General features: G+C 48.4%; 1 protein-coding gene across 1 annotated transcript in view; it reads left to right on the top strand.

Annotated features, from left to right (window-relative positions):
* Positions 1-341: 341 nt before the first annotated feature.
* B4GALNT2 (beta-1,4-N-acetyl-galactosaminyltransferase 2 (SID blood group)) overlaps positions 342-23,558 on the top strand; it is a 40,254-nt gene continuing 17,037 nt past the window's right edge. The window contains exons 1-5 of the mRNA XM_078437584.2: positions 342-484; positions 16,944-17,132; positions 17,667-17,804; positions 22,309-22,415; positions 23,440-23,477. Coding sequence (XP_078293710.2) covers positions 342-484; positions 16,944-17,132; positions 17,667-17,804; positions 22,309-22,415; positions 23,440-23,477 — 615 coding nt within the window. The remainder of the gene's footprint in view (positions 485-16,943; positions 17,133-17,666; positions 17,805-22,308; positions 22,416-23,439; positions 23,478-23,558) is intronic.

The raw sequence follows: 23,558 nt of genomic DNA, 5'->3' as shown, positions 1-23,558 counted from the left end.
AGTGGGGCAAAGCGCAAAGAAAACGTTTAGCGCCCGGCCGGTCCCTAGGAGGTATCGCGAGCAGGGGCTGCGGACTTTATCACCACCTTCTCGAGTTCTCCAGGGCGTGGGCCCGCGGCGGGTCTGTTGGTGCGAGGGTCAGTGGTCCCCAAACGACGGCACAGATGCTTGGGCGGACCCGGAGAGCCGCAGGTGGGCGGGGACTGCCCAGAGCTCTCCAGCCCCGTGCACCTGCCCGGATCCCAGAAATTTGCCTCTGGCAGTCGGCGCGGCGAGGGGGGAAGGGGAGCCCCCGTCCTGCTCGACGGCCGCCGGGTCCCTGCGAGGCGGCGGGATTCGAGATGACTTGGTGCAGGCGAGTGTTGCGGGCGGTGGGGCGCGCCGTCGGGGAGCCGGCAGGTGCGGGTGCGGCCGAGGACGCCAGGGAGGGGGCCGCGGTCTCCGGGTGGGGCCCGACCCGGGGGCCCGACCCGTCCCCGCCTAGGTGAGGAGGGCAGCTGGAACGGGGACGCGACGCTGTGGCCAGCCCCTGCTCTTTCTGGAACGCTGCGCCCCCCTCCCCGGGGAACCCTGGTTTCCCCAGCTGGAAAATGGGACGTGGACGTTGCGTCTTGGTCCCGGGGAAGGTGTCCCGTGGATGTCCCGAGCGTGGGATTTTGCCCCGGGGGACCGCGGGCTCTGCACGGACGGGAAGCCGAGGCCGCGCGCGTCCCCTCCGCGGCTCAGAAGCCAACCGGCGCTGTCGGGGGGGGCGGGGGGGGATTTTAGAAAGTCGGGTTTTCGGAGCGTCTGTTCTGTCGCCAGGGCGCAGTGGAGCCTGAGAACTGGTGCAATCAATGCGGAGAAGTGGGCTGGGAAGTCTAATTTCATTTTTGTAGCCCGCCCCCCCCCCCCCCCGGCCCCCAAGGATCAAAATCAAAACACATTCTGTGCCCTTTTACCCTCAACGTTTATTTTCTCCGAATTTTTCAATACTAGAACAATCCTTAACACTGACAAGGAAGGCATCTTGCGAAAATCTTGCAAAAGCGCGTCCGTGAGATGATTGATGTTTTCTAAGCATGAACGCGAAGCACGGGGTATCCAGAAGATGTGACGGAGGGAGGGGAATGTTCTGGCTCCGGCTTGGCTTTCGTTCCAGGCGTTCGGGCTCCTTCCGCGGCCCCCCCCCCCCACCCCATTCTTTAGTGTGTGACCCAGAAGTCCTGGCATCAGGCTAGGTGCCAACGAATTATAGCTGGCAAGGCCTCGGCAAATGTGACTTTCCCTTCACACAAAGACAGCTGGAATGCAGAAAAGGTCTTGGGTTTTAATGGATGGTGGTGTTTCCTCTCTTTTTTTTTTTTTTTTTTTTTTTTTAAATTTTTTTTTTTAATGTTTATTTATTTTTGAGACAGAGAGACAGAGCATGAGCGGGGGAGGGTCAGAGAGAGGGAGACACAGAATCCGAAACGGGCTCCAGGCTGTCAGCACAGAGCCCGACGCGGGGCTCGAACTCACGGACCATGAGATTGTGACTTGAGCCGAAGTCGGACGCCTAGCCGACTGAGCCACCCAGGCGCCCCTGGTGTTTCCTCTCTTTATAACCCTGGGACCTTAAGGCTGCTGGCCTTTGTGACCATGATGGAATTAATGTTTCTTTTTCAGAAGAAACTTTTTTTTTTTGAGAGAGAGAGAGAGAGAGAGAGAGAGAAGAGGGGCTCACCTTAAGCAGGGCTTGTGTTTTTTGTTTGTTTTTACCCAGTGAGGTGGCACCAGCTCGCCCAATGCGAGGGACTCAGAAACCTTGAGATTATGACCTGAGCTGAAGTTAGATGCTTAACCCGCTGAATCACCCAGGGGCTCAAGAAACTAATTCTTTAAAAAAAAATTTTTTTTAGTGTTTATTTATTTTTGAGAGAGACAGAGACAGAATGCGAGTGGGTTAGGGGCAGAGAGAGAGGGAGACACAGAATCGAAGCAGGCTCCAGGCTCCCAGCTGTCAGCACAGAGCCGGACGTGGGGCTGGAACTCATGAGCCGTGAGATCATGACCTGAGCTGAAGTCAGACACGTAACTGACTTGAGCCACCCAGGCGCCCCAAGAAACTAATCCTTTTAATCTTTTATTTGCTTTTTAGTTTCTTCCTTTCCTTTCCTTTCCTTTCCTTTCCTCTCCTCTTGTCTCCTCCTTTTTCTTTTTTCTTTTCTTTTCTTCCTTCTTTCTTTTCTTTTTTTTCTTTTCCTTCCTTCCTTCCTTCCTTCCTTCCTTCCTTCCTTCTTTCCATCCTTCTTTCCCTTTCTTTCTTTTGGAAATTTTCTTGTCTTTTTTATTAAGTAATCTCTACACCCAACTGGGGGCTGGAACTCACCACCCAGAGATCAAGTCACATGCTCCCCTGACTGAGCCAGCCAGGCACCCCTAGTTTCCTTTTTTCAATTAAAAAAAAAATGTCTGATTTTGACAGGAGTATTTCTGATTTTGTCCAAGACAGGGTAGTTCGCCCCAACACGGGAAATAATCATTATAGTGTCAGCCGCTAAGCTCCGTAAACTGGTGAGTTCATGTCATTTCATACACGAGGCTTATTTATGTGTGGACCCTGTTCGAGATTGACCCAGTACTGCTCACAGCGGCACCCTCCTCTTGTGCCCACTCTACAGTTGTGGAGACTGAGGAAAGAAGTTGCCCAAGGAATACACTGGAAGAGGCAGGTTGGGATTCAGCGCCATGTGAGGCTACAGCTGATGCTTTTTGATTGCGTGGGGCATTTTGGTCATAATATTTCACTCGACAAGTGTTTGATAACCTATTATGTGCTAGGCATCGTGGTAGGTCCTGGGCACACAACTGTCCTCACCTCTCGGAGAAGCGGTGACCCTAGCGTATTTGTCGTTCTCAGCTACTCATTTTTAAATCTTTAAAAAATGTGTATTTATTTTTGAGAGAGACACAGACCACGAGTGGGGGAGGGGCAGAGAGAGAGGGAGACCCAGAATCCGAAGCAGGCTCCGGGCTCCGAGCTGTCAGCACAGAGCCCCATGTGGGGCTCGAACTTGGAAACGTGAGATCATGGCCTGAGTCAAAGTCCGACGCTTAACCAACTGAGCCACCCAGGCGCCCCTCAGCTACTTATTTTTTTTAACACCCCCATCCTCTACAGGACAGAATCATTTTCAGCAAAAAGCGTGTAATAATAATGATTATTCTCTTGCTTTTCATTTTAAGATCATTAAGAAGACTGTCATTTCTAAAGATACCAAAATTGGGTAGAATATGTTACGTATGAATTAAAATTCGCACCCACCAAACAAAATACCACTCCTGGCAGTTTGTGCTGTGTTGCTGTTTTAAATTTTAAGCACTAATGGGGCTCCTGGTTAAACGTCCTCCCCTCTTGATCTCACAGTCTTTTGGGTTCAAGTCCCAAGCTGGGCTCTGTGCTGAGCGTGAAGCCTACTTAAAAGAAAGAAAGAAAGAAAGAGAAAAAGGAAGGAAGGAAAGGGAGAAAGGAAAGAAAGAAAAGAAAGCAAAGAAAGAAAGAAAAGAAAAGAAAGAAAGAAAGGAAGGAAGGAAGGGAGGAAAGGAAAGAAAGAAAGAGAAAGGAAGGGAGGAAAGGAAAGAAAGAAAGAAAGCAAAGAAAAAGAAAGAAAAAAGAAGGAAGGGAGGAAAGGAAAGAAAGAAAAGAAAAGAAAAGAAAGAAAGAAAAAGAAAAAGGAAGGAAAGAAGGGAGGAAAGGAAAGGAAAGAAAGAAAAGAAAGAAAGAAAGGAAGGAAGGAAAGAAAAGAAAGAAAGAAAGAAGAAGGAAGGAAGGGAGGAAAGGAAAGAAAAAAATAAAGCAAAGAAAGAAAAGAAAGAAAAAAGAAAGGAAGGAAGGGAGGAAAGGAAAGAAAGAAAGGAAGGGAGGAAAGGAAAGAAAGAAAAGGAAAGAAAGAAAGCAAAGAAAGAAAGAAAGAAAGCAAAGAAAGAAAGAAAAAAAAATTAAGCACTAATGAAAAGGTCCGCAGTCACACGGAAAGACAATTAAAGTGACTGAAGTTTGGTTTATTCATCTTTAAAATAGGTGATGGGGAGATAGGAGCTTGCTCGGGTCACTCCAAGCGTCGACCCGGTATTGTAGTACTTCCGGGAACGGTGCACCCTCTTGGGGATTAAAAAAAAAAAAAAAAAAAAGTGTGCTATTTGTGTTTATATCACATCCACTGCTTAAATGGAGGAGGAGTAGGTAATACCACCTGGGTTAGAGCCAAGCCACTCCCTGAGCCAGCCGGAACAATTCCCAGCGCTCTCCATTTACTCTGGTTCCAGGCTTACCTTTGAAAGGAACCTAGGGGGGTCCCCGAACAGCTCAGTCGGTTGTGTCTGTGCCATGATCTCGCTGTTCAGGAGTTCGGGCCCCGCATCAGGCTCACTGCTCTCAGCACAGAGCCCCCTTTGGATCCTCTCTCTGCCCGTCCCCTACTTTCTTTTTCAAAAATAAACATTAAAAAAAAAAAAAGGGAAAGGAATCTATGTAGCTGAGCGAGGTGTGTGTTGGGAGCTGGCTGTGTAACTGAGTTGTTCACGTCAAATTCCACGAAGAATATAATTTTTATAAAGGGTAGACAATAAATGGCGCTAATTTGAAGCTCGAATGGATTATTAAAACATCAAGGTAAGTGCAACGGTTGCTTGGAACTTAGACCAACGGTTCTCAATCTTTTTGGTCTCAGGATCCTTTACGTTCTTAGAAATTACGGAGGACCCCTCCCTCCCCCCCCCAGGGAGCTTTTGTTTATGCGAGTTGTATCATTCCCATTACCACATGAGACATTAAAGCTGAGGAAGTTTAAAAGATGTATTTGTGAAGTTATTAAAAACATGGGACGCCTGGGGGGCCCAGTGGGTAAAGTATCCAACTTTGGCTCAGGTCATGATCTCATGGGTTGTGAGTTCGAGCCCCGCGTCGGGCTCTGTGCTGACACCTCGGAGCCTGGAACCTGCTTCGGATCCTGTTTCCCTCTCTCTCTGCCCCTCCTCCACTCATGTTCTGTCTCTCTCTCTCTCTCTCTCTCAAAAAGAAAATAAACATGAAAGAATTAAAAAAAAAACAAAAAACCAATCATCAACCTACCAGATGTTAACATAATGCATTTTATTTTTTTTTCTTAAAAAAATTTTTTTTTTTAATGTTTATTTGTTTTTGAGACAGAGAGAGACAGAGCATGAACAGGGGAGGGTCAGAGAGAGAGGGAGACACAGAATCTGAAACAGGCTCCAGGCTCTGAGCCGTCAGCACAGAGCCCGACGTGGGGCTCGAACTCACGGACTGTGAGATCGTGACCTGAGCCGAAGTCGGCCGCTTAACCGACTGAGCCACTCAGGCGCCCCAACATAATGCATTTTAATGAAAAATTAATCATTTGAAGGCTTGACCGGGACTGACACCCTTCCTAGGTGACTCATGGGATTATTGGCCGGAGGCTTTGCTGTGTCTCTACATGGCACTTCATGGGCAACTCACAACACGACAGCGAGCTTCCCTAGAGCTAATTACTTGAGAGGAAACGCGTCACCAAGGCGAAGACCACAGTGGTGTTTACTATCTAATCTCAGAAGTGACTGATTTTTCTTTCTGATCGTGTCTTTCTCAGGTTTTCATAAAACGGTTATGTTGTTTCACAAAATAAGTTGGGGAGTATTCCCTCTCTTCCTATTCTCTGGTCTTCCAAAGAATAGAATTTTCTATGCTTACAGAAAATGAAATAAAAATGAAAATGTGGCATTAAAATTATAATTATACCATTTGGATTATTCAGAATTTTCTCTTTTTGCCCGTGTCCGCTTTTCTAAGTTGTATTTTTTCTCGTTCCTCCGTGCTTTCAAATTTATTGGTACAAATTGTTAATTTATATTCTCTTACTGCTTCTTTAATGGCTGTAAGATTCTAGCGATGCCCTCAATGTTCCTGCCATTGGCGATTTGTGCCTACTCTTGTTTTTTTCTTGATCCCGCCAATGGGTTTATTAATTTTATTGGCTTTTAAAAATAAAACAACTTTGGCTTTGATGATCCTTTGTAGTGTATATTCCTATCTCATTAATTTATGCCCTCACATTTAATACTTCCTCCTTTCTATTTTATTTGATCCTAATCTGCTAACTCTTTTTTCTAAACTCTGAGATAGATGTTTGGTTTCCCAACTCAGATTTTCATCTTTCCTAATGTAGGTGTTCAAGCCCCATAAATGTCTCCTTTTTTTCCTTCCCACTCCCCAGTGATGTCCAGTGCTAACAATCTGATGATATATTTGCTTTTATTTTTACACAAATAGGATCCTACCATATATGCTATTCTGGAACCTACTTTGTTTTTCTTTAAGACATATTTTATTTTTATTATTTTTTCAAGTTTATTTCTTTTGAGACAGAGAGAGAGAGACAGAGAGAGCACAAGCAGGGGAGGGTTGTCGGCACAGAGCCTGACGTGGGGCTCGAACCCGTGAACTGTGAGCTCATGACCTGAGCTGAAGTCGGACGCTTCACTGACTGAGCCACCCAGGGGCCCCTCGCCGGAGCCTTTTGTCATGGGTGCAGAGGCCTGCATGACTGAACAGCCTTCCACCCTTACGCCATCAAACAAACTGAACCATTTGCGAGTTCGACAAAGAAGAGAGGAGGCGCTCCCCCAGGTTGGTTGAAAACACAGGCAAAGAAATGAATAGCTTCTAAAAACAATTGTTTAAAACTGTGCGGTAGCCAGGCCCTCTCAATGTGGAACCTCTTCCTCTGCGACCTCTTCGTCAGGCTTCAATGCTTCATCCCTAGGATGAAGCCAGACTTACTTTGAATGGTCACGTTCACCATCATCATATATGATATATTTTTTAATTTTTTTAAAGTTTATTTATTAAAAAAAATTTTTTTTAATGTTTATTTTTGAGACAGAGAGAGACAGAGCGCGAGCAGGGGAGGGGCAGAGAGAGAGAGAGGGAGACACAGGATCCGAAGCAGGCTCCAGGCTCCGAGCTGTCAGCGCAGAGCCGGACGCGCGGCTCGAACTCCCGAACCGCGAGTTGATGACCTGAGCCGAAGTTGGACGCTTCACTGACTGAGCCACCCAGGCACCCCAAAAGTGTATTTATTTTGAGGGAGAGAGAGAGAGTGCATGTGTACGAGCTGGGGAGGGGCAGAGCGAAAGGGAGGGAGAGAGAGAATCCCAAGCAAGGCTCCATGCTGTCAGCGCCCCATGACTGTGAGATCGTGACACGAGCCAAAACCAAGAGTCAGACGTGTAACCCACGGAGCCACCCAGGCGCCCCTGCCACTTTTCCACGTAACAAGTTTAAGAGCCTCTTGTAATGTGCAGGGCGCTGTGACACAGGCATCGGGAAACAAAAGCGAATCAGGCCCCCTCTGCACCATCCAACCCCCTCTGTCCACACCAGCGCTTTTTAGCCTCTTTTGCAGCCACGGACCCCCCTTGAGAACCTGATGAAGACTGTGGCGGTAGGAACAGGTGCCCGTGCGACGTCCTGCAGTGAGGAACGCGGTCATCCCTTACTGTACTCTTCTCATTCATCCTGGAGGAGAAGGCACCCTCCCGGTGCCTCTCAACACCCTCACCTCGGTTTTTGACGGATGAGATAATGTGCTCAGAGAGATGATGTCACAAGCGCGCTCAGCTGGAAGCTGGAAGAACGCTGACCAGAATCCGGGCCCACGACTTGTGCTGTTTTGCCCCAAACGGCGTGGGTGACCGGTGTGATATGCCGCGAGCAAGGCGTACCCACGATCCTAGGCTCCTCCGTCCGGAGATGAAACGTCCTGACCCGTGATCAGGAAGGATGACCTTTGTATTTGGACATTTTTACATTTGGGAAAGGATTTCCCTCCGGTCTCTCCCTCTCCCCTTCTCCCCCTCCTTCTGTTCCCCTTCTTTCTCACCTAGAACCCTTGTGTTTATACGACTAGTCTCCGCCCCCATCAAGTGATGGATTCCTGGAGGAAAGAGACAAGAGTTGGTTTGTTTCCGTTTTCCCCCTGCTGCCTCCAGCGGGGGCGCCCGGGCTGGTCGGCACCTGCTGTGGCCTGCGGGCAAGTTCATCCTCTGCAGGAAGAGATTGGAGGCGGAAGCTTTTAGTAAATGTGTTGGCCTTCAGCTCACGCTCTGCCTTCAGAGATGATCTCTGTTACTCACATGCCTGGCCTCCTGACATTCACCTTAGCCTTGGGGGGCGGTGCTGACCCACAATGGCAGGTGGTGGGGGCCGGACTTCGAAAAAGGGGCTTAGGGAGGGTTATCACGTCGCGCTGAAATGCCCGTTTTATGAAGGCTCAATATGTTTTTAAGGAAATGGTTGGCGAGACAGAGGGTTACGGCCGGCAGGTCATTGGGGACTTTATGGAAAATGCGTAATAGTACGCTTCTAAGTACTGCTCTCCAGCCGCCTCCCAGGGCCTCTGCCAGGTGCTATTTTCGTCTTCCTTTAGGTCACGCCATTGTCCAGTTTCCATTGTGGTTTCTTCTTGGGCCCGCGGTTACTTAGAAGCGTATTTGTGAATTTCCCAAGTCAGGGATTTTTCTAGTTATGTTTTTGTCGTTCGCCGCTAGCTGCACGGCGTGGGGACCAGAAAATATGCGCTATGTATGTTCTTTGAAATTTTGGACGCTTGTTTTCTGACCCAGCATTTGTAATGTTCTGTGTGTGTTTATTTTTTTTTTTAATGTTTATTTATTTTTGAGAGAGACAGACAGAATGTGAGCAGGGGAGGGGCAGAGAGAGAGGGAGACGCAGAATCCGAAGCAGGCTCCAGGCTCTGAGCCATCAGCACAGAGCCCGACGCGGGCCTGGAACCCACGACCCGCAAGATCATGACCTGAGCCCAAGTCGGACGCTTCGCCGACTGAGCCACCCAAGCGCCCCATGTAATGTTCTGTGTACGTTTCAAGGAATGTGTATTCTGCCGTTGTTACATGTACTATGCTGTATGTTCTTTATATCAAGTTTGCTGATTGCCTGGTTCAAGTAATCTGAACGCTTGCTAATTTTTTTATTTGCTTGCTCCTTGGTTAGGGAGGGAAGTGAGTTAAAAATCCCTCACCATGGTTCCAGATTTGTCTGTTTCTCCTTGTCATGCTTTCACTCTTTTGCGTTTCGTATTTTGAGGCGTTATGAGAAAAAGGAGTTGTTACCTCTTCTTGTGAACTGAATATTTTACAACTTTGAGGTATCAGTGTTTGGCTTTTTGTCTTTAAAATCTGCTTCCTCTGATGTTAATCTAGCGAGATCAACTTTATCTTGGTTACTTGGTATATTTATCTTCCTTATTATTCTCAGCATTTCCATATCCGTGTGTGTTTTTGACGTTTCTCTTGCAAAACCGCATGTGACTGGGCTTCTTTTTTCCATGTGGCCTGACTATTCCTTGCATTTTAACTGGAGCATTTAATTGATTTGCATTTATGTAATTACTGGGGTGGTTGGTTTAAATCCAGCATCTCACGGAGAGCTTTCTATTTGTTTTACCTGATCTCTGTTCTTTCCTTTCTTGCCCCTTTTTGATATCGATTCTTTTTTTATTATCCCCTTTGCCTGACTCTGACCTTGAAACTTACTCACTATTTATACTATTTCCATAGTATTTATGCTGTAGATCATAACATACTTTTGACCTATGAAAGTCTAGAATTACTCGGTATTTTTAATCCTCTTGGGCAATGCAAAGACCTTATCACACTTCTAGTCTACTTACTGCCTTTCCTGAGTTCCTTTCCTTTCCTTTTTTTTCCCTATGATATACAAAACAGTATTATTGCTTTATGCAGTCAGTAGTGACCTAGATTTACCCACTTATCTGCCATTTTGATTTCTCTTCATTCTTTCCTTACGACCTTCCCTTCCATCTGGGATAATGTGCCTGCGGGAGCTCCTTTAGTGGGAGTATGCTAGTGACAGATTCCCTCAAACCTTGTTCATCTGAAAATGTCTTTGTCGCGCCTTTATCCTTGAATGTTTTTTTCTGGTATAGAAGATATATATTTCTTAACATTTATTTATTTTTGAGAGACAGAGCATGAGCAGGGGAGGGGCAGAGAGAGGGAGACACAGAATTGGGACCAGGCTCCAGGCTCTGAGCTGTCAGCACAGAGCCCGACGCGGGGCTCGAACTCACGGACCGCAAGATCATGACCTGAGCCGAAGTCGGCCGCTTAACCGACGGAGCCACCCAGGCGCCCCTGAAAAAAATTTTTTTAACGTTTATTCATTTTTGAGAGACACGGAGAGAGCAACTCACTATCTTGGTAGCCACCCCGAGTCCTTCACGCAGATGTGTTCATTTTCCTTCCGTTTTTCTAGTTCTCATCGGTGGGCTGAACCAGGAGAGCAGGTGGAATCCGCAGGCATCGGGTGCCGGTGCCGACGCTAAGAGTGGGGTGTGGCTAACTTTAATTGAGCTCAAGAAAATAGGGTGGCTCAGTCGGTTGAGCGTCCGACTTCAGCTCAGGTCACGATCTCCCGGTCCGTGAGTTCGAGCCCCGCGTCGGGCTCTGGGCTGATGGCTCAGAGCCTGGAGCCTGCTTCCGGTTCCATGTCTCCCTCTCTCTCTGCCCCTCCCCCGTTCATGTTCTGTCTCTCTCTGTCTCAAAAATAAATAAACATTAAAAAATTTTTTTTAAAAAATAAAAAAAGAAAATAAAGGAGGTATTACTGGTGCTCAATATTGTGAAGCGATTCATAGTTATTATTATATAACGGCAGGTGATCCTCGGAGAAAAATGGGGGTTACGGGCACTGACCTCCCCCTTTCACCTCCTGTGTAGTCGAAAATCCATGTATCACTTTTGACTCCCCCCCCCCCCCCCACAACTTAACAGTTTACTGTTGACTGGAAGTCTTACCGATAGCATAAACGGTTTGACACATACTTTATATGTATGCGTGTTAGGCAATGTGTTCCTTTTTTGGTTGGGGAGAGAGAGAGAGCAGGCAAGAGTGAGGGCGAGCAGGGGAGGGGAGTGGGGGTGCATGGGGAGAGAGAGAGAGAGAGAGAGAGAGGATCTCAAGCAGGCTCAATGCTCAGCATGGAGTCCCATTTGGGGTTCAAGCTCACGACGCTGGGCTCATGACCTGAGCCGAGATCAAGAGTTGGGACACTCAAGTGACTCAGTCACCCACGCACCCCCAAAGTTATTATATTAATTTCAATTTTTTTTTTACCTCTCCAATGAAACAAATATATATATTTAAAGTTTTTATTTATTTATTTTGAGAGAGAGAACAAGCAGAGGAGAGGCAGAGACAAGGGGAGGGATTCGTGTGATAAAGCAAACAGAAATTATGAGATTACTTTCTCACTCGGTAGGCAAATCCTGACTAACCGGCTTCCATTGTCTGCTGAGACGTGGGGCCATCTGGACCAGCCCTGCTAGGGTACAAGAGCCCCTGAGGGCACCATCTTCTGGTGCCACCATCTTCTGACTCGGGACCCAGGAGGTTCCTCCAGTTTCTTCCTGGTCCCAAAGTTCTGTACCTGGAATATGAGAACTGCTCGGCAGGGGTAAATAGCTTTATGGGACTTGAAGGGACAGGTTGCCATCAGCCGACACGGGTGACCGACTCATTGTTCCTCAAATATGGTCCCACCAGAATAGCAGCCTCATACAATTACAATTTGAACCGGTCCCCACGTAAGAACGTGAAGAGTGCAATTTTAACATCGTAGGACATTTGTAGTTATCTGATAAAAATTTGGCTGCTTAATATTTGATTGGTAATCTCTCACCAACCAGTTCTGCTTCATGACTGAATCGCAAATGCTGTCCTTAGCTGGAACCAAGGTTTGGTAAAATCAGAACTCCAAAGCTGAGACGGGGGTGATCACATGGTCGAACTTGAGTAAGGGTTAAGTAAAGGTGTATTTTCTGCCGGTGTTTCTAGAATGTGATTAGTTTAAACATGTCTGTCTTTGTCTGAATGTCATTTTATTGTTATTTTTAAAATTATTTTGGAGAGAGAGAGAGAGAGCGTGAGCGAAGGAGGGGCAGAGAGAGAGGGAGACACAGAACCCGAAGCAGGCTTCCAGGCTCCGAGCCGTCAGCACAGAGCCTGACGCGGGGCTCGAACTCGCGAACCGCGAGATCATGACCTGAGCCCAAGTCAGACACTTAGCTGACTGAACCAGCCAGGTGCCCCTGAATGTCATTTTTAGAAGATGCAGGTGTTACAGAAATCTGTAACAACAGAGTGAAAATTCCACGTGAACCTTTTACATATATACTCAAGTATTTCTGGGCTTTGGTTTATTCCATTCACCTATTTGCTTATTCTGGAATCAGTATTATGCTTTTAATAACTGTAGCTTTCTAATAGTTTTATGCTTTAGTAGTACAGCCATCCCTCTTATTTATATTTTCGCTGCTATTCTCGTGTGTTACTTCCCGTTAGAGTCATTTTGACAAACAAATCCTGTTGTGGATTCGTTGACGTGTCATTATGCTGAACTTACAGGTTGATACAGAGTGAAGTTACATCTCTGAACTGTGGAGTTATTCTAGTTAAAAATAAGAAACTGGGGCGCCTGGGTGGCTCCGTCGGTTAAGCATCCGACTTCGGCTCAGGTCACGATCTCGTGGTCCGTGAGTTCGAGCCCCGCGTCGGGCTCTGGGCTGACAGCTCGGAGCCTGGAGCCTGCTTCGGATTCTGTGTCTCCCTCTCTCTCTGCCCCTCTCCTGCTTGTGCTCTGTCTCTCTCTCTCTCTCTCTCTCTCTCTCAAAAATGATATAATATTTTAAAAAATTTTAAAAAGGAATATGTTGACTGAAAAATTCCTCACTGTAATCTGATTCTTAGCATTGACTATAATTAATAACTTGTCACTTCAGATATTTTTTCTGTGACTCTATGCTTTAAATATGCATGTAGTGTTGTATTCAGTCCAATAAGGTCTTAGTGTTTTAAAGGATTTATACTATGTCTATTCAGTCGTCTGCTTTTTAAAAAAGTTTTTTTAATGTTTATTTATTTTTGAGAGAGAGAGAGAGGCAGACTGCGAGCAAGGGAGGGGCAGAGAGAGGGAGACACCGAACCGGAAGCAGGCCCCAGGCCCTGAGCTGTCAGCCCAGAGCCCGACGCGGGACTCGAACTCGTGAACTGTGAGATCATGACCTGAGCTGAAGTCGGACGCTGAACCCACCGAGCCACCCAGCCGCCCCTCAGGGATTTGCTTTTCAAAATAAATGGCATTTCAGTATTTATTCAGCTGTTTAAAGTCTCACACTAGGGCTTTACAAGCTGTTGGACATTTGACAAATTATTTCTCCCGAAGAACCGTAATGCACATTCCCAGACAGTATAAATATATAATGGAACTAGTATTAATGTATATCATTATTTATAAACGGATTATCAAGTACTAAAAAATTATCGTAATAAAACCAATGATCAAGTATCCAAAAATTAGGTCACACAGCTCAAAAGACATACACATACATTCTCTCCCTTTTGAAAGTTCCTATTACACCACTCGGTTTTTACGAAGCTATATTGGTACTTAAACTTTTGTTAACCAAAGGAAACACAAAGAGGATTTTTGCTTTTTTTAAATTTTTTTTTAACGTTTATTTATTTTTGAGACAGAGAGAGACAGAGCATGAACGGGGGAGGGTCAGAGAGAGGGAGACACAGAATCCGAAACAGGCTCCAGGCTCTGAGCTGTCAGCACAGAGCCCGACACGGGGCTCGAACTCACGGACAGTGAGATCGTGACCTGAGCTGAAGTTGGACGCTTAACCGACTGAGCCACCCAGGTGCCCCGGATTTTTGCTTTTACGGAAAAAGGCGGAAGGGAAAAATAGCGCTGCTGGGTTTGTTTTGCAAGCCCGGGGTACAGAGGCGGCTCGCACCCTGAGCAGCCCCAGGGGCGCCCCCAAGCACCTTGCCCGGGGAACTCAGCATCTCAACATCAAGCAACCCTGTGTCTGCGAGCAAATTGCTTTACCTCCGTTCATTTTGTGCATCCGTTAGCAAGATGTTCCTAAGGTATCAGAAAAGCCTACATGTAGTTAGTTTGGGGGTCTGGGAACACTAAAGAATTTTCCATAGAAATTCATGCTAATTCAACGGTCTCGTAGGATTGTTTTCCTTTCAGAGGGTGGGAGGAACCTGTAATACGTTAGATAGCGGCTCAGTTCATTGCCAGAAATTCACTTCCTTTTTTTTTTTTTTCTTGTTAAAGGAGAGGCTGGGAAGAGGGGAAAAAATTCACACTTCAAACAAAAATAGTAGTGGTAAACAACTTCTGATAGGTCTGTAAAAGGAGATGTTCAGAAATTTTATGATTAAACTTCGTTTTAGTTTCACTAACAAAGCCTCACTGGCCTTTCAGAAATAGTTACTAAGTTAAAGGATATATTCTACATGTTTTGCACAAGACAAAAGGCAACCTTTTATTAAAAGTAGGAATAACGCCTGGGGCGCCTGGATGGCTCAATTAAGCATCTCGACTCTTGATTTCAGCTCAGATTTCAGATTTGATCTCACAGTTCGTGAGTTCGAGCCCTGCATCGGGCTCCGTGCTGATGGTGGGGAACCTGCTTGGGATTCTCTCTCTGCCTCTCTCTCTCTCTCTCAAATAAATAAACTTTAAAAAATTAATAAAATAGGAAGTCTTCTCATTCTTCTTTTTTTGAAGTTTATTTTTCATTTATTTTTTTGAGAGAGAGAGAGAGTGCAAGTGAAGGGCCGAGAAGGAGAGAGAGAATCCCGAGCAGGCTCTGTGCTGACAGCATGAAGTCACAGGGACTCAAGTTCCTGAACCGTGAGATCATGTCCTGAGCTGACATCGGGAGTTGGACGCTTAACCGACTGAGCCACCCAGGCTCTAATTTTCTCACTAATTTTCAGGCTTTCCCTGTTAAGTTGCACACCAGGTGCAAACATTCCATGAACCGTAAGGCTTTTGCCTGAAGACTTTACAGGGCGTGCTGCTGTCCAATGTAGAGTTTCCAAGTGGAGGTTTTCTATTACAGCACAACATGAGACTTACAGAAAGACAAATCATCACGGTAAGAACTTGGTTGACATCCAGCAGAAATCAGCGATTGTAGAAACCCGATGTACTTTGGTACAAATTCGGCAGAAGTGAACATAGAGTAAGCAGGCGAATCGCCATACGAGCTTCCACTGGCAATGTTTGAAATTCCTGAAGGCATATACCACATCCAATGAGAGTGTTCATGGCGCCTGGGACTTTCATCCATGTGATACTGAAAATATACACATATTGGGCTGGGTATTTTGGTACTTCGCATCTCTAAATTTTCTTGGCTGTTGATAAGATCTTGGGATGAGAACAGATTTTTTTTAAAAAAGTTTATTTATTTATTTTTGAGAGACAGCGTGCAAGTGAGCTCAAGCAGGGGAGGAGCAGAGGAAAAGGGGGGAGAGAGGATCCCAAACAGGCTCCGTGCTGTCGGCACGGAGCCCAATGTGGGGCTCGAACCCACAGACCGTGAGATCGAGACCTGCGCCGAAGTCAACAGCCAGACGCTTAACTGACTGAGCCACCCGGGTGCTGCTGGGATGGGAATAGATTTAAAAAAAATTTTTTTTAAACCTTTATTTACTACTGAGAGAGACACAGAGCGTGAGCAGGAGAGGGGTAGAGAAAGGAGGAGACACAGAATCTGAAGCAGGCTCCAAGCTCCGAGCTGTCAGCACAGAGCCCGACGCGGGGCTTGAACCACGAACCGTGAGATCGTGACCTGAGCCGATGTCGGACGCTTAACCGACTGAGCCACCCAGGCGCCCCTTAAAAAAAAAAAAAATTAATGTTTATTTATTTTTGAGAGGGAGCGCAAGTGGGGGAGGGGCAGAGAGAGAATCTGAAGCAGGCTCCAGGCTCCGAGCTGTCAGCCCAGAGCCCGATGCGGGGCTCGGACCCACGAACCGGGAGATCATGACCTAAGCCAAAGTCAGACCTGAGCTTAACCTGAAGACTGAGCCACCCAGGCTCCCTTCAAAGTTTTATTTTTTAAAACTGTCAAACTGAAGAAAACTTAGAACAGTGTCACCATGAATACCACGAATACACCTTCCACCTGGAGATAACAATTACTATTATTTTATCACATTTGCCTGATGTCTCTTTTTGTCTTTCAAATGGCTGAGCCATCTGAAAGGACGTTCGAGACACGTGGACACGTCACCTCTAAAGATTTCATCAGACTTCTCAGAATGACCCCATTCCTCTATATAATCACAAGAGTACCAGCTCACCTAAAAAAAAATGAACAATTCCCTAAGATAATCTAACCTTCAGCCCATGTTCAAATATTCACGATTGTCCTGAAAACGTCATTTAAAATTGTTTTTTGGAACAACGATCCCAACAAAGTCCACACGTTCTGTCTGGTTGCCAGATTTCTTTGATTTCTTCAGTATCGAAAGCTTTCCCCCTCCCTCCACTGTTTTTCCTTTTGGTAATACTGTCTTTTTCAAGAGTCTAAGCCAGGGGCGCCTGGGTGGCTCAGTCAGTTAAGCGTCCCGCTCTTGATTTCAGCTCAGGTCACGATCTCGTGGTTCTTGAGATCGAGTCCCACGTTGGGGTCTGTGCCGACAGCGTGGAGTCTGTTTGGGATTCTCTCTCTCACCCTCTCTCTGCCCCTCCCCCCATGCACCTTCTGTCTCTGTCTCAAAATAAATAAACAAAACCATTTTTTTTAACGTTTATTTTATTTTTGAGAGAGGGAGGGAGAGAGATTGACAGAGCATGAACAGCGGAAGGGCAGAGAGAGGGGGAGGCACGGAATCGGAAGCAGGTTCCAGGCTCTGAGCCGTCAGCACAGACCCCGACGTGGGGCTCGAACCTATGAACCGGGAGATCATGACCTGAGCCGAAGTCGGACGCTCAACCGACTGAGCCACCCAGGCGCCCCTCAAGAAAAGAGATTCTAACACAACTTGTTCTTTCGTGTGCCTACAGGTGTGAATTTCTACGGCTCCTCAAGATTTCAGTGTTTCTCTTAGGCCTTGGCACCATTGGGTTTCTGTGCGTAAGAGTGGGGCTCAGTAGGCTCACACCAGAGCTCCCTCCTTCTGCTGTGGCTGACCAGCCGCCGAAGCTTCTACCTGAGGAACGTCTCCGGAACCTCTTTACCTACGATGGAATCTGGTGAGGTTCAAGTTAGTCCACGTTGTTCTGATGTCTACCTTGCTCCCCCTACGGTTTACTGTGCCTCCTGGTGCCCCTTGTACAGCCCCTTCCCCGCCTTCCCGAGCCTGCGCCCGTCGCCAAAGTGAACCAAACCGGGGGACCAGGAAGGGGTTCGGGCTGCAAGGTGCACAGCACCTACCAAAGTCCCTTACAACTACGGAGGGCCTGTCCGGCCAACAGTGTGAGAAAGGGGCAGCCTTTTCCACCCGCTGGCCTCCTCCTCTGGTGGGGCCAAGATGCCCCTGGCTTCCATGTGACTCGAGTTTAAAGAAAGTGGGTGCGGGGGATAATTCCAGAGAGGGGACCTTCTCCCCCTTCTCCGTCCCCTCCCCTCCCTGCGTCTCTGGGAGGTGTTGCTGCTGGGATCCCAAGTAAGACCTGGGCGGGTGTGGGAAGGAGATGCCCAGGGTGGACGGTGAACCGCACACCGGGTTTTAGATGGCGGGTTCTCCCCCCTCCCACCCCCTGTGCACAGCCCTTTTCTGGTTTTAGGATGTTCCCGAAAAACCAGTGCAAATGTGAAGCCCCCAAAGGGCAGGGAGGCTATAACTTCCAGGATGCCTATGGCCAGAGTGAACTCCCTGCGGTGAAAGCGAGGAGGCGGGCTGAATTTGAACACTTCCAGAGGAGGTAATGCAGACCGGGGCGGGGGGTGGGGGGTGGGGGGCGGGGGGCTCCTGGGTCTCTCCTGTGTCCTGAGGGTGTGGGTCCCAAGAAAACAGGGAGGATCTCCTCTCTTGCAGGGGCCCCTGGGGGTGTGGGGGAACCGTTAGGAACAAAGCAAGGAGTGAGAACCGAGGAAGATAGAAAATGGTCCGTCCATGAAGACGTATCAAACTTTGCATGTCTAGGGCATTTCCTCGTAAGAGTCGAGCAGAGGAGTGAAGATAGTCTGAGGCGTCCCTTCTTTCCTTCCTCCCGTCCTTTCCTTTTTTCCAGCAATCATTTATGAATCATAGTGGAAGGCATGCTATAATAAAAAATAAAAAGAACAGAACGACGCTTAGGGACTTGAACTCTGGAACAAGCTGGATGCCAAGTTACCTGACCCCCCCCAGTACTTAAGTATCTTTATATGAAAAATGGCGATAGAGATACTTCTTTCGGAGGTTTGTGAAGGCTCGTAATGAACATTGTGTTAACACAGCTAGTATCCCGTAAAGGGTCTGACGGACCGAAGCATTGCAAAAATATCACCTACTACTATTATTGTGGTTTACTATTCATATTACTCTTCTTATGGTTCTTACAGGAGATACATGATTCATTAAGAGATACATAAGTCACCTAAATATTAGATGGCACCTATGGAGGTGCCAGTTAAATTTGTGTGGCAGAATGCTACTAAACGCCTAAGATTTAATGGGATGGTGAAGCAAAGTGACCTTGGACTCTGATTGGTATATGAAGCAGGAGTCCCCAGCGTCTCCTGTAAGGGAGCATCTCAGAAGGAAGAGTTAAGGCAGGGCCCAAAGCCCGGGCAGGTGGTGGAGGCGGGGGGTGGATTTTGTGATGGCTGAATGACAAGAAAGCAGGCGACGGCTGTTGGAACCTAGTAAGTCAAGGGAGGGCTGATGGTGCATGAACTCAGAGAGGCCAGGAGGCCAGGAGGCCAGGAGGAAGGGTGCGCATTTTGCTTTCTGAGTAATGCAAGGAATTAGACAGGGTTTTTGTTTTTTTTTTTTAATGTTCATTTATTTATTTTGAGAGAAAGAGAGAGAGAGAGGAGAGGGAGAAAGAGAGGGAGCATCCCAAGCAGGCTCCAAGCTGTCAGCACAGAGCCCCACGCGGGGCTCGATCTCACGAACCATGAGATCACGACCTGAGCCCAGATGGAGAGTCAGACGTTTAACCGGCTGAGCCACCCACGCGCGCCAGAACCGAACGGTTTTTAAAAGTGGCCCGTTCTTACCTGAGATGCTTTTGTAAAACGGGGCTCTGGCTTTTCGGTGCAGAGTACATAGTAGGGAAGGCGGGGCGACCTGTTGAGGAGGCAGCTGGAAGGTACATGTTCCTTCTACTCCTGGGACAGCGGTGTCTCTGGGATGAACGGTCCCCGGGTGCTCAGTTGACTGAGCCTGAGTCATGAGTCAAGGAAGGGGAAGGGTGAGCAGGGCCCCTCCGGGTTTGCTTGTGGGAATCAACCACTACCCGCCCCCCCCTCAAACTACATACAAATAGAAGACTCCAGAAAAAGAGATGGGGCAGCGGCAGGAGGCAGCGTTGCAAGTCGAAGAGCCAGGGGAACCCAACAGATGATTCTGGCATGGCTTTGAAGCCTGGCCCCACCTAGCTGCGTGAGGAGCATTCGGGCTCCGCGGTTAACAGTGCGTCTTCCGTGTCCCAGCCGGATGACCTTGGGCGAGCTGCTTACCCTCTTCTGTATAACGGGGACAATAACAGTACCCGGGGTTGTTGGGACCTGTAATGAACTGATCCACGAAAGGGCTCAAAACGGTGCCGAGGTTGTAGCCTCAATGAACTGACAGGACAGCAGAGGTCAGAAAAGCGTATAAACAACCATAACTTGATGTGATAAAGCTGTCACGCCAAGCGGGACCTGTGCCTGGCTCTGCGCCCCGTGGCAGCCTCTGCTTGCCTCCTGCCAGTATTGTGGTTCCCACTGGCTCTCCTGGTCTCCCTTTGCCACTGCCTGTGAGGTCTCTGTAGTCGGGGACTTGAGGTGGCCTCGGCGAGATGCCCGCTCTGGGCGAGGCGCCGAGTTAGGTACCGAGACAGGACTGATCTGAATGCCGCTCCCGGGACGCTCCCAGAGGAACAGAGAGGACACAGTCCGCGTCCACCTCGCCGTCCCTGCCGCTGCTGTAAGGACCACCGAGCCCCAGCCCGGTGCGGGGTGACTGTGGGCGGGCTGTGGCCCACGGAAGGTGGTCAGCGACCCGCGCGGAGCTCAGAAGTTCAGTCCCAAGCTCAGTGTTTACAGGACCAGTCAGAGGGAGGGCCGGGGAGGGGGGCGATGCCTGAGGAGGGAGAACGGCTTCCCATTCTGGGAATTCCAAAAGGGATGGTTCCAGAAGGCGGCCTTCAGAGCTGGCCTCATTTCTGTGACTGAACAGGTGACCTAGGATTCCGGTTATGGGTGCCTTGGTCCTCCAGGAGTGGGACCTTCTCGTCTCCTTGCCTCCCCTGTAACACAGGGGGGCAACGCGATCACATAGAATAAATAACCCAGAATCTTCGGCCCCTGGTGAATGTCACCTAAGCTGTGCAACTCTCTGGGGGTCATAGAATGGAGACGATTCATACCTTACATGCTTTCTGCCATGTGAGGGAATTCAGCCAACCCCCATTTGGAGATCACATTATCCTCGGCCAGAGAGCACGTCTGACGTGGGAAGGCATGACAGGGGATCCCCCCCCGGGATTCCCAAGATCTCTGTGTGCTCTGTCTGTGCCGCGTAATTGTCTGTATCCTTGAAACTATTATCATGATTTTATTTATTTTGAGAGAGAGGGCGCATGAGAGCAGGGGAGGGGCAGAGAGAGAGGGAGAGGGAGAATCCCCAAGTAGGCTCTGTGCTGTCAGCCGGGAGCCCTGCCCGGGGGCTTGATCTCACCAACCGTGAGATCATGACATGAGCTGAAATCCAGAGTCTGTCACTTAACCGACTGAGCCACCCAGGCGTCCCTGTATCCTTGAAATTATTGGTGGAGCTTAATATTGGCTAAGATCTCGGGTTCATTTGAGTCTGGTTAGCGCCGTGTTATACTTCAATTAGAAAATGGTGCATGGGGGGGCACTTGGGTGGCTCAGGGGGTTAAGTGTTGGACTCTTGATTTTGGCCCGGGTCACGAGCTCGTGGTTTGCGAGTTTGAGCCCTGCATCAGGCTCTGCGCTGACAGCCCCCATTGTGGGGCCCGAACCCATGAGCCCTGAATTCATGACCTGAGCGGAAGCTGGACGCTCAACCGACTGAGCCACCCAGGCGTCCCAGCACCCCTGGTTTTTTTTGTTTTAAGTAATCGGTACTCCCACCGCGGGGCTCGAACTCACAACCCTGAGATCAAGAGCTGCATACTCTGCTGAGTGAGCCGGCCAGGGGCCCCTATGTCATTGTTTTAGAAGCTGCATTTCCCCGATTAATTTTGAAGCAGAGCACGTTTCATATATGTATTCGCCATTTGTAGTGTCTCTTCTGCTAGTTGCCTATTTATATCATTTTCCATTTTAAAATTTTCTCTCTTTTGTATCGTCATAAATACTCGCTACAGTCGTCTGATCTTTCTTCCAGGTGATCTAAGTGATACGCTTGGCCACACTGGATCCCTAAAAGGCTGCGTTTCAACCAGATTCCCTTAGTGCCTCAAAGACTCAATCTCACTGGATTCTTCCGCGCTTGCCCTTGACTGAGGTTGTTGCAACAACAAAACCATATGAAAACTGTCACTGTGTTTGCTCTGAAAATATCAAGGCAACGAATCACGTTTCTTACGATATATCTTCTTTGTGAGTTCAGTGCCAGGAAGAAGTGTATTCACCTCGGGAGTTGTTTGCTTTTGTCTTTTTGATAATAAGACCAGAGTCCTGACTGGCCACCCGTTTGTACCCTGGCTACCAGGAAGTGACCCTGGCATTGGGCTACCGCAGCTGGGTTGGCCCATATGCTCTGATTATTTTGTTTCTTCTTTTTCGCTGGTTATGATTTGGATTTCGCATGTGCCTTGTTGTAAACTGCCTCGATTCCTTTGTGGGATTCAAGGCTGGAGGGAAGGGCAGGAATAAAGGAGGGAGGGGACGGAGGGGTGCACAGGGCAATCCGCTTTCTCCCCCTGGCAGCACAAAGCTCTGGACACAGGTACCACTTTAAGAACTGACCAGGGTGGGGTAGGCGGGCGCCTGGGTGGCGCAGTCGGTTAAGCGTCTGATTTCGGCTCAGGTCATGATCTCGCGGTCCGTGAGTTCAAGCCCCGCGTCAGGCTCTGTGCTGATCGCTCAGAGCCTGGAGCCTGTTTCGGATTCTGTGTCTCCCTCTCTCTCTGACCCTCCCCTGTTCGTGCTCCATCTCTCTTTGTCTCAAAAATAAATAAACGTTAAAAAAAAAAAAAAAAAAAAGAACCGACCGGGGAGACACGTCAGAGCGGCTGCTAACGGTTCCGGTTCTGTCCCCTGCAGAGAAGGGTTGCCCTGTTCACCGCCGCTGCTGGCTCAGCCCAACCTCCCCTTTGGGTACCCGGTCCATGGGGTAGAGGTGATGCCCCTGCACACGGTTCCCCTCCCAGGTAGGTACGTCTCCGTCTGGAGAGGAGCCAGGCAACTTTCTTAACCCTTCTGAAGCAAAATTGGGGAGTGGAAGGGGACAGTCGTGTATTGAGTGCCTGCTGTGTGCTCAGCACAACGCAGGAAGCTTGGCGTGATTTCGCTGAATGTCGGTCTCACTGCTTCCGCCCCTGGGAATCACCCTCAGTGGTGGTGACCTCCCAGGGGACCCGAGATGACACAGAAGAGGACAGAAATCTGTGTGCCTCAAGGGCTCTTAGGACATCGTTGGCTTTTTGGCGTCCCGTCAATCATGGGAACAGGCCAAGATGAGCCCACCTCCTGGGACAGCATATTGAAAAGAATATTTATGTTGGTTAAAACGCCCCTCCAACGAGGGATTTCTAGACACGTCTCTAGTTCAGGACCACATCCCTGTGAGGTAGATGTTACTTTGCCAATTTCACGGATGATTCCTTTTTTTTTATTGTAAAATGTGCATATCCTAAAATTTACCGTATTCATCATTTTGAAGCACGCGGGGTTGTGGCATTACATTCTCATCGTTCGGCAACCGGCACCGTCATCCGTCTCCGGAACTTGTTAATCTTCCCCCACTGAAACTCTGTACCCAATTTAATTTTAAGTCCCTTCCCCCCACTGCCCGTGGCAGCCACCATTCAGTAGAATGTCTTGTCTCTGCGAATTTGACTGTTCTAGAAACCTCACATATAGTATGATCCGTTGCGGCCTTCCCTTCAGTAACAGAGATGCCTGGAAAGTGCTGGATTAATTCACAGTCCCCGTCCAGTGCTGAGGGTGGGCATCAGAGGTTTTAGAACCACTGGAATTTGAGGACGGGGGACACCCCCTAACACAACCCCCAGGGAGAGAGGAGTGTTCGGCAGATGCCCTGGATAGGAGGGGACACTGAAGGGGTTCTGGAAGGATGTATAGGATCCACCGGGAGGGTAGGAGCGTCAGGGAACATTTGACACCCTCTCAACTGGTGTTTTTTTTTGTCCTCCTTTCATCTGTGTCTTCCAGGCCTTCAGTTTGAAGGACCAGATGCCCCCTTCTATAAGGCAAGTCCCCTTCCCAGCCCCGTTTTGCACTTGGCCTCCTGTCCACACCCTGCTTCCCCAGTGGTGGCTGGTCTCAGATTT

The sequence above is a fragment of the Panthera onca genome, chromosome E1, assembly GCF_046562875.1.
Source record: "Panthera onca isolate mPanOnc1 chromosome E1, mPanOnc1 haplotype 2, whole genome shotgun sequence".
Taxonomy (NCBI): Eukaryota; Metazoa; Chordata; class Mammalia; order Carnivora; family Felidae; genus Panthera; species Panthera onca.
This window is presented reverse-complemented; position numbering and strand designations above follow the sequence as displayed.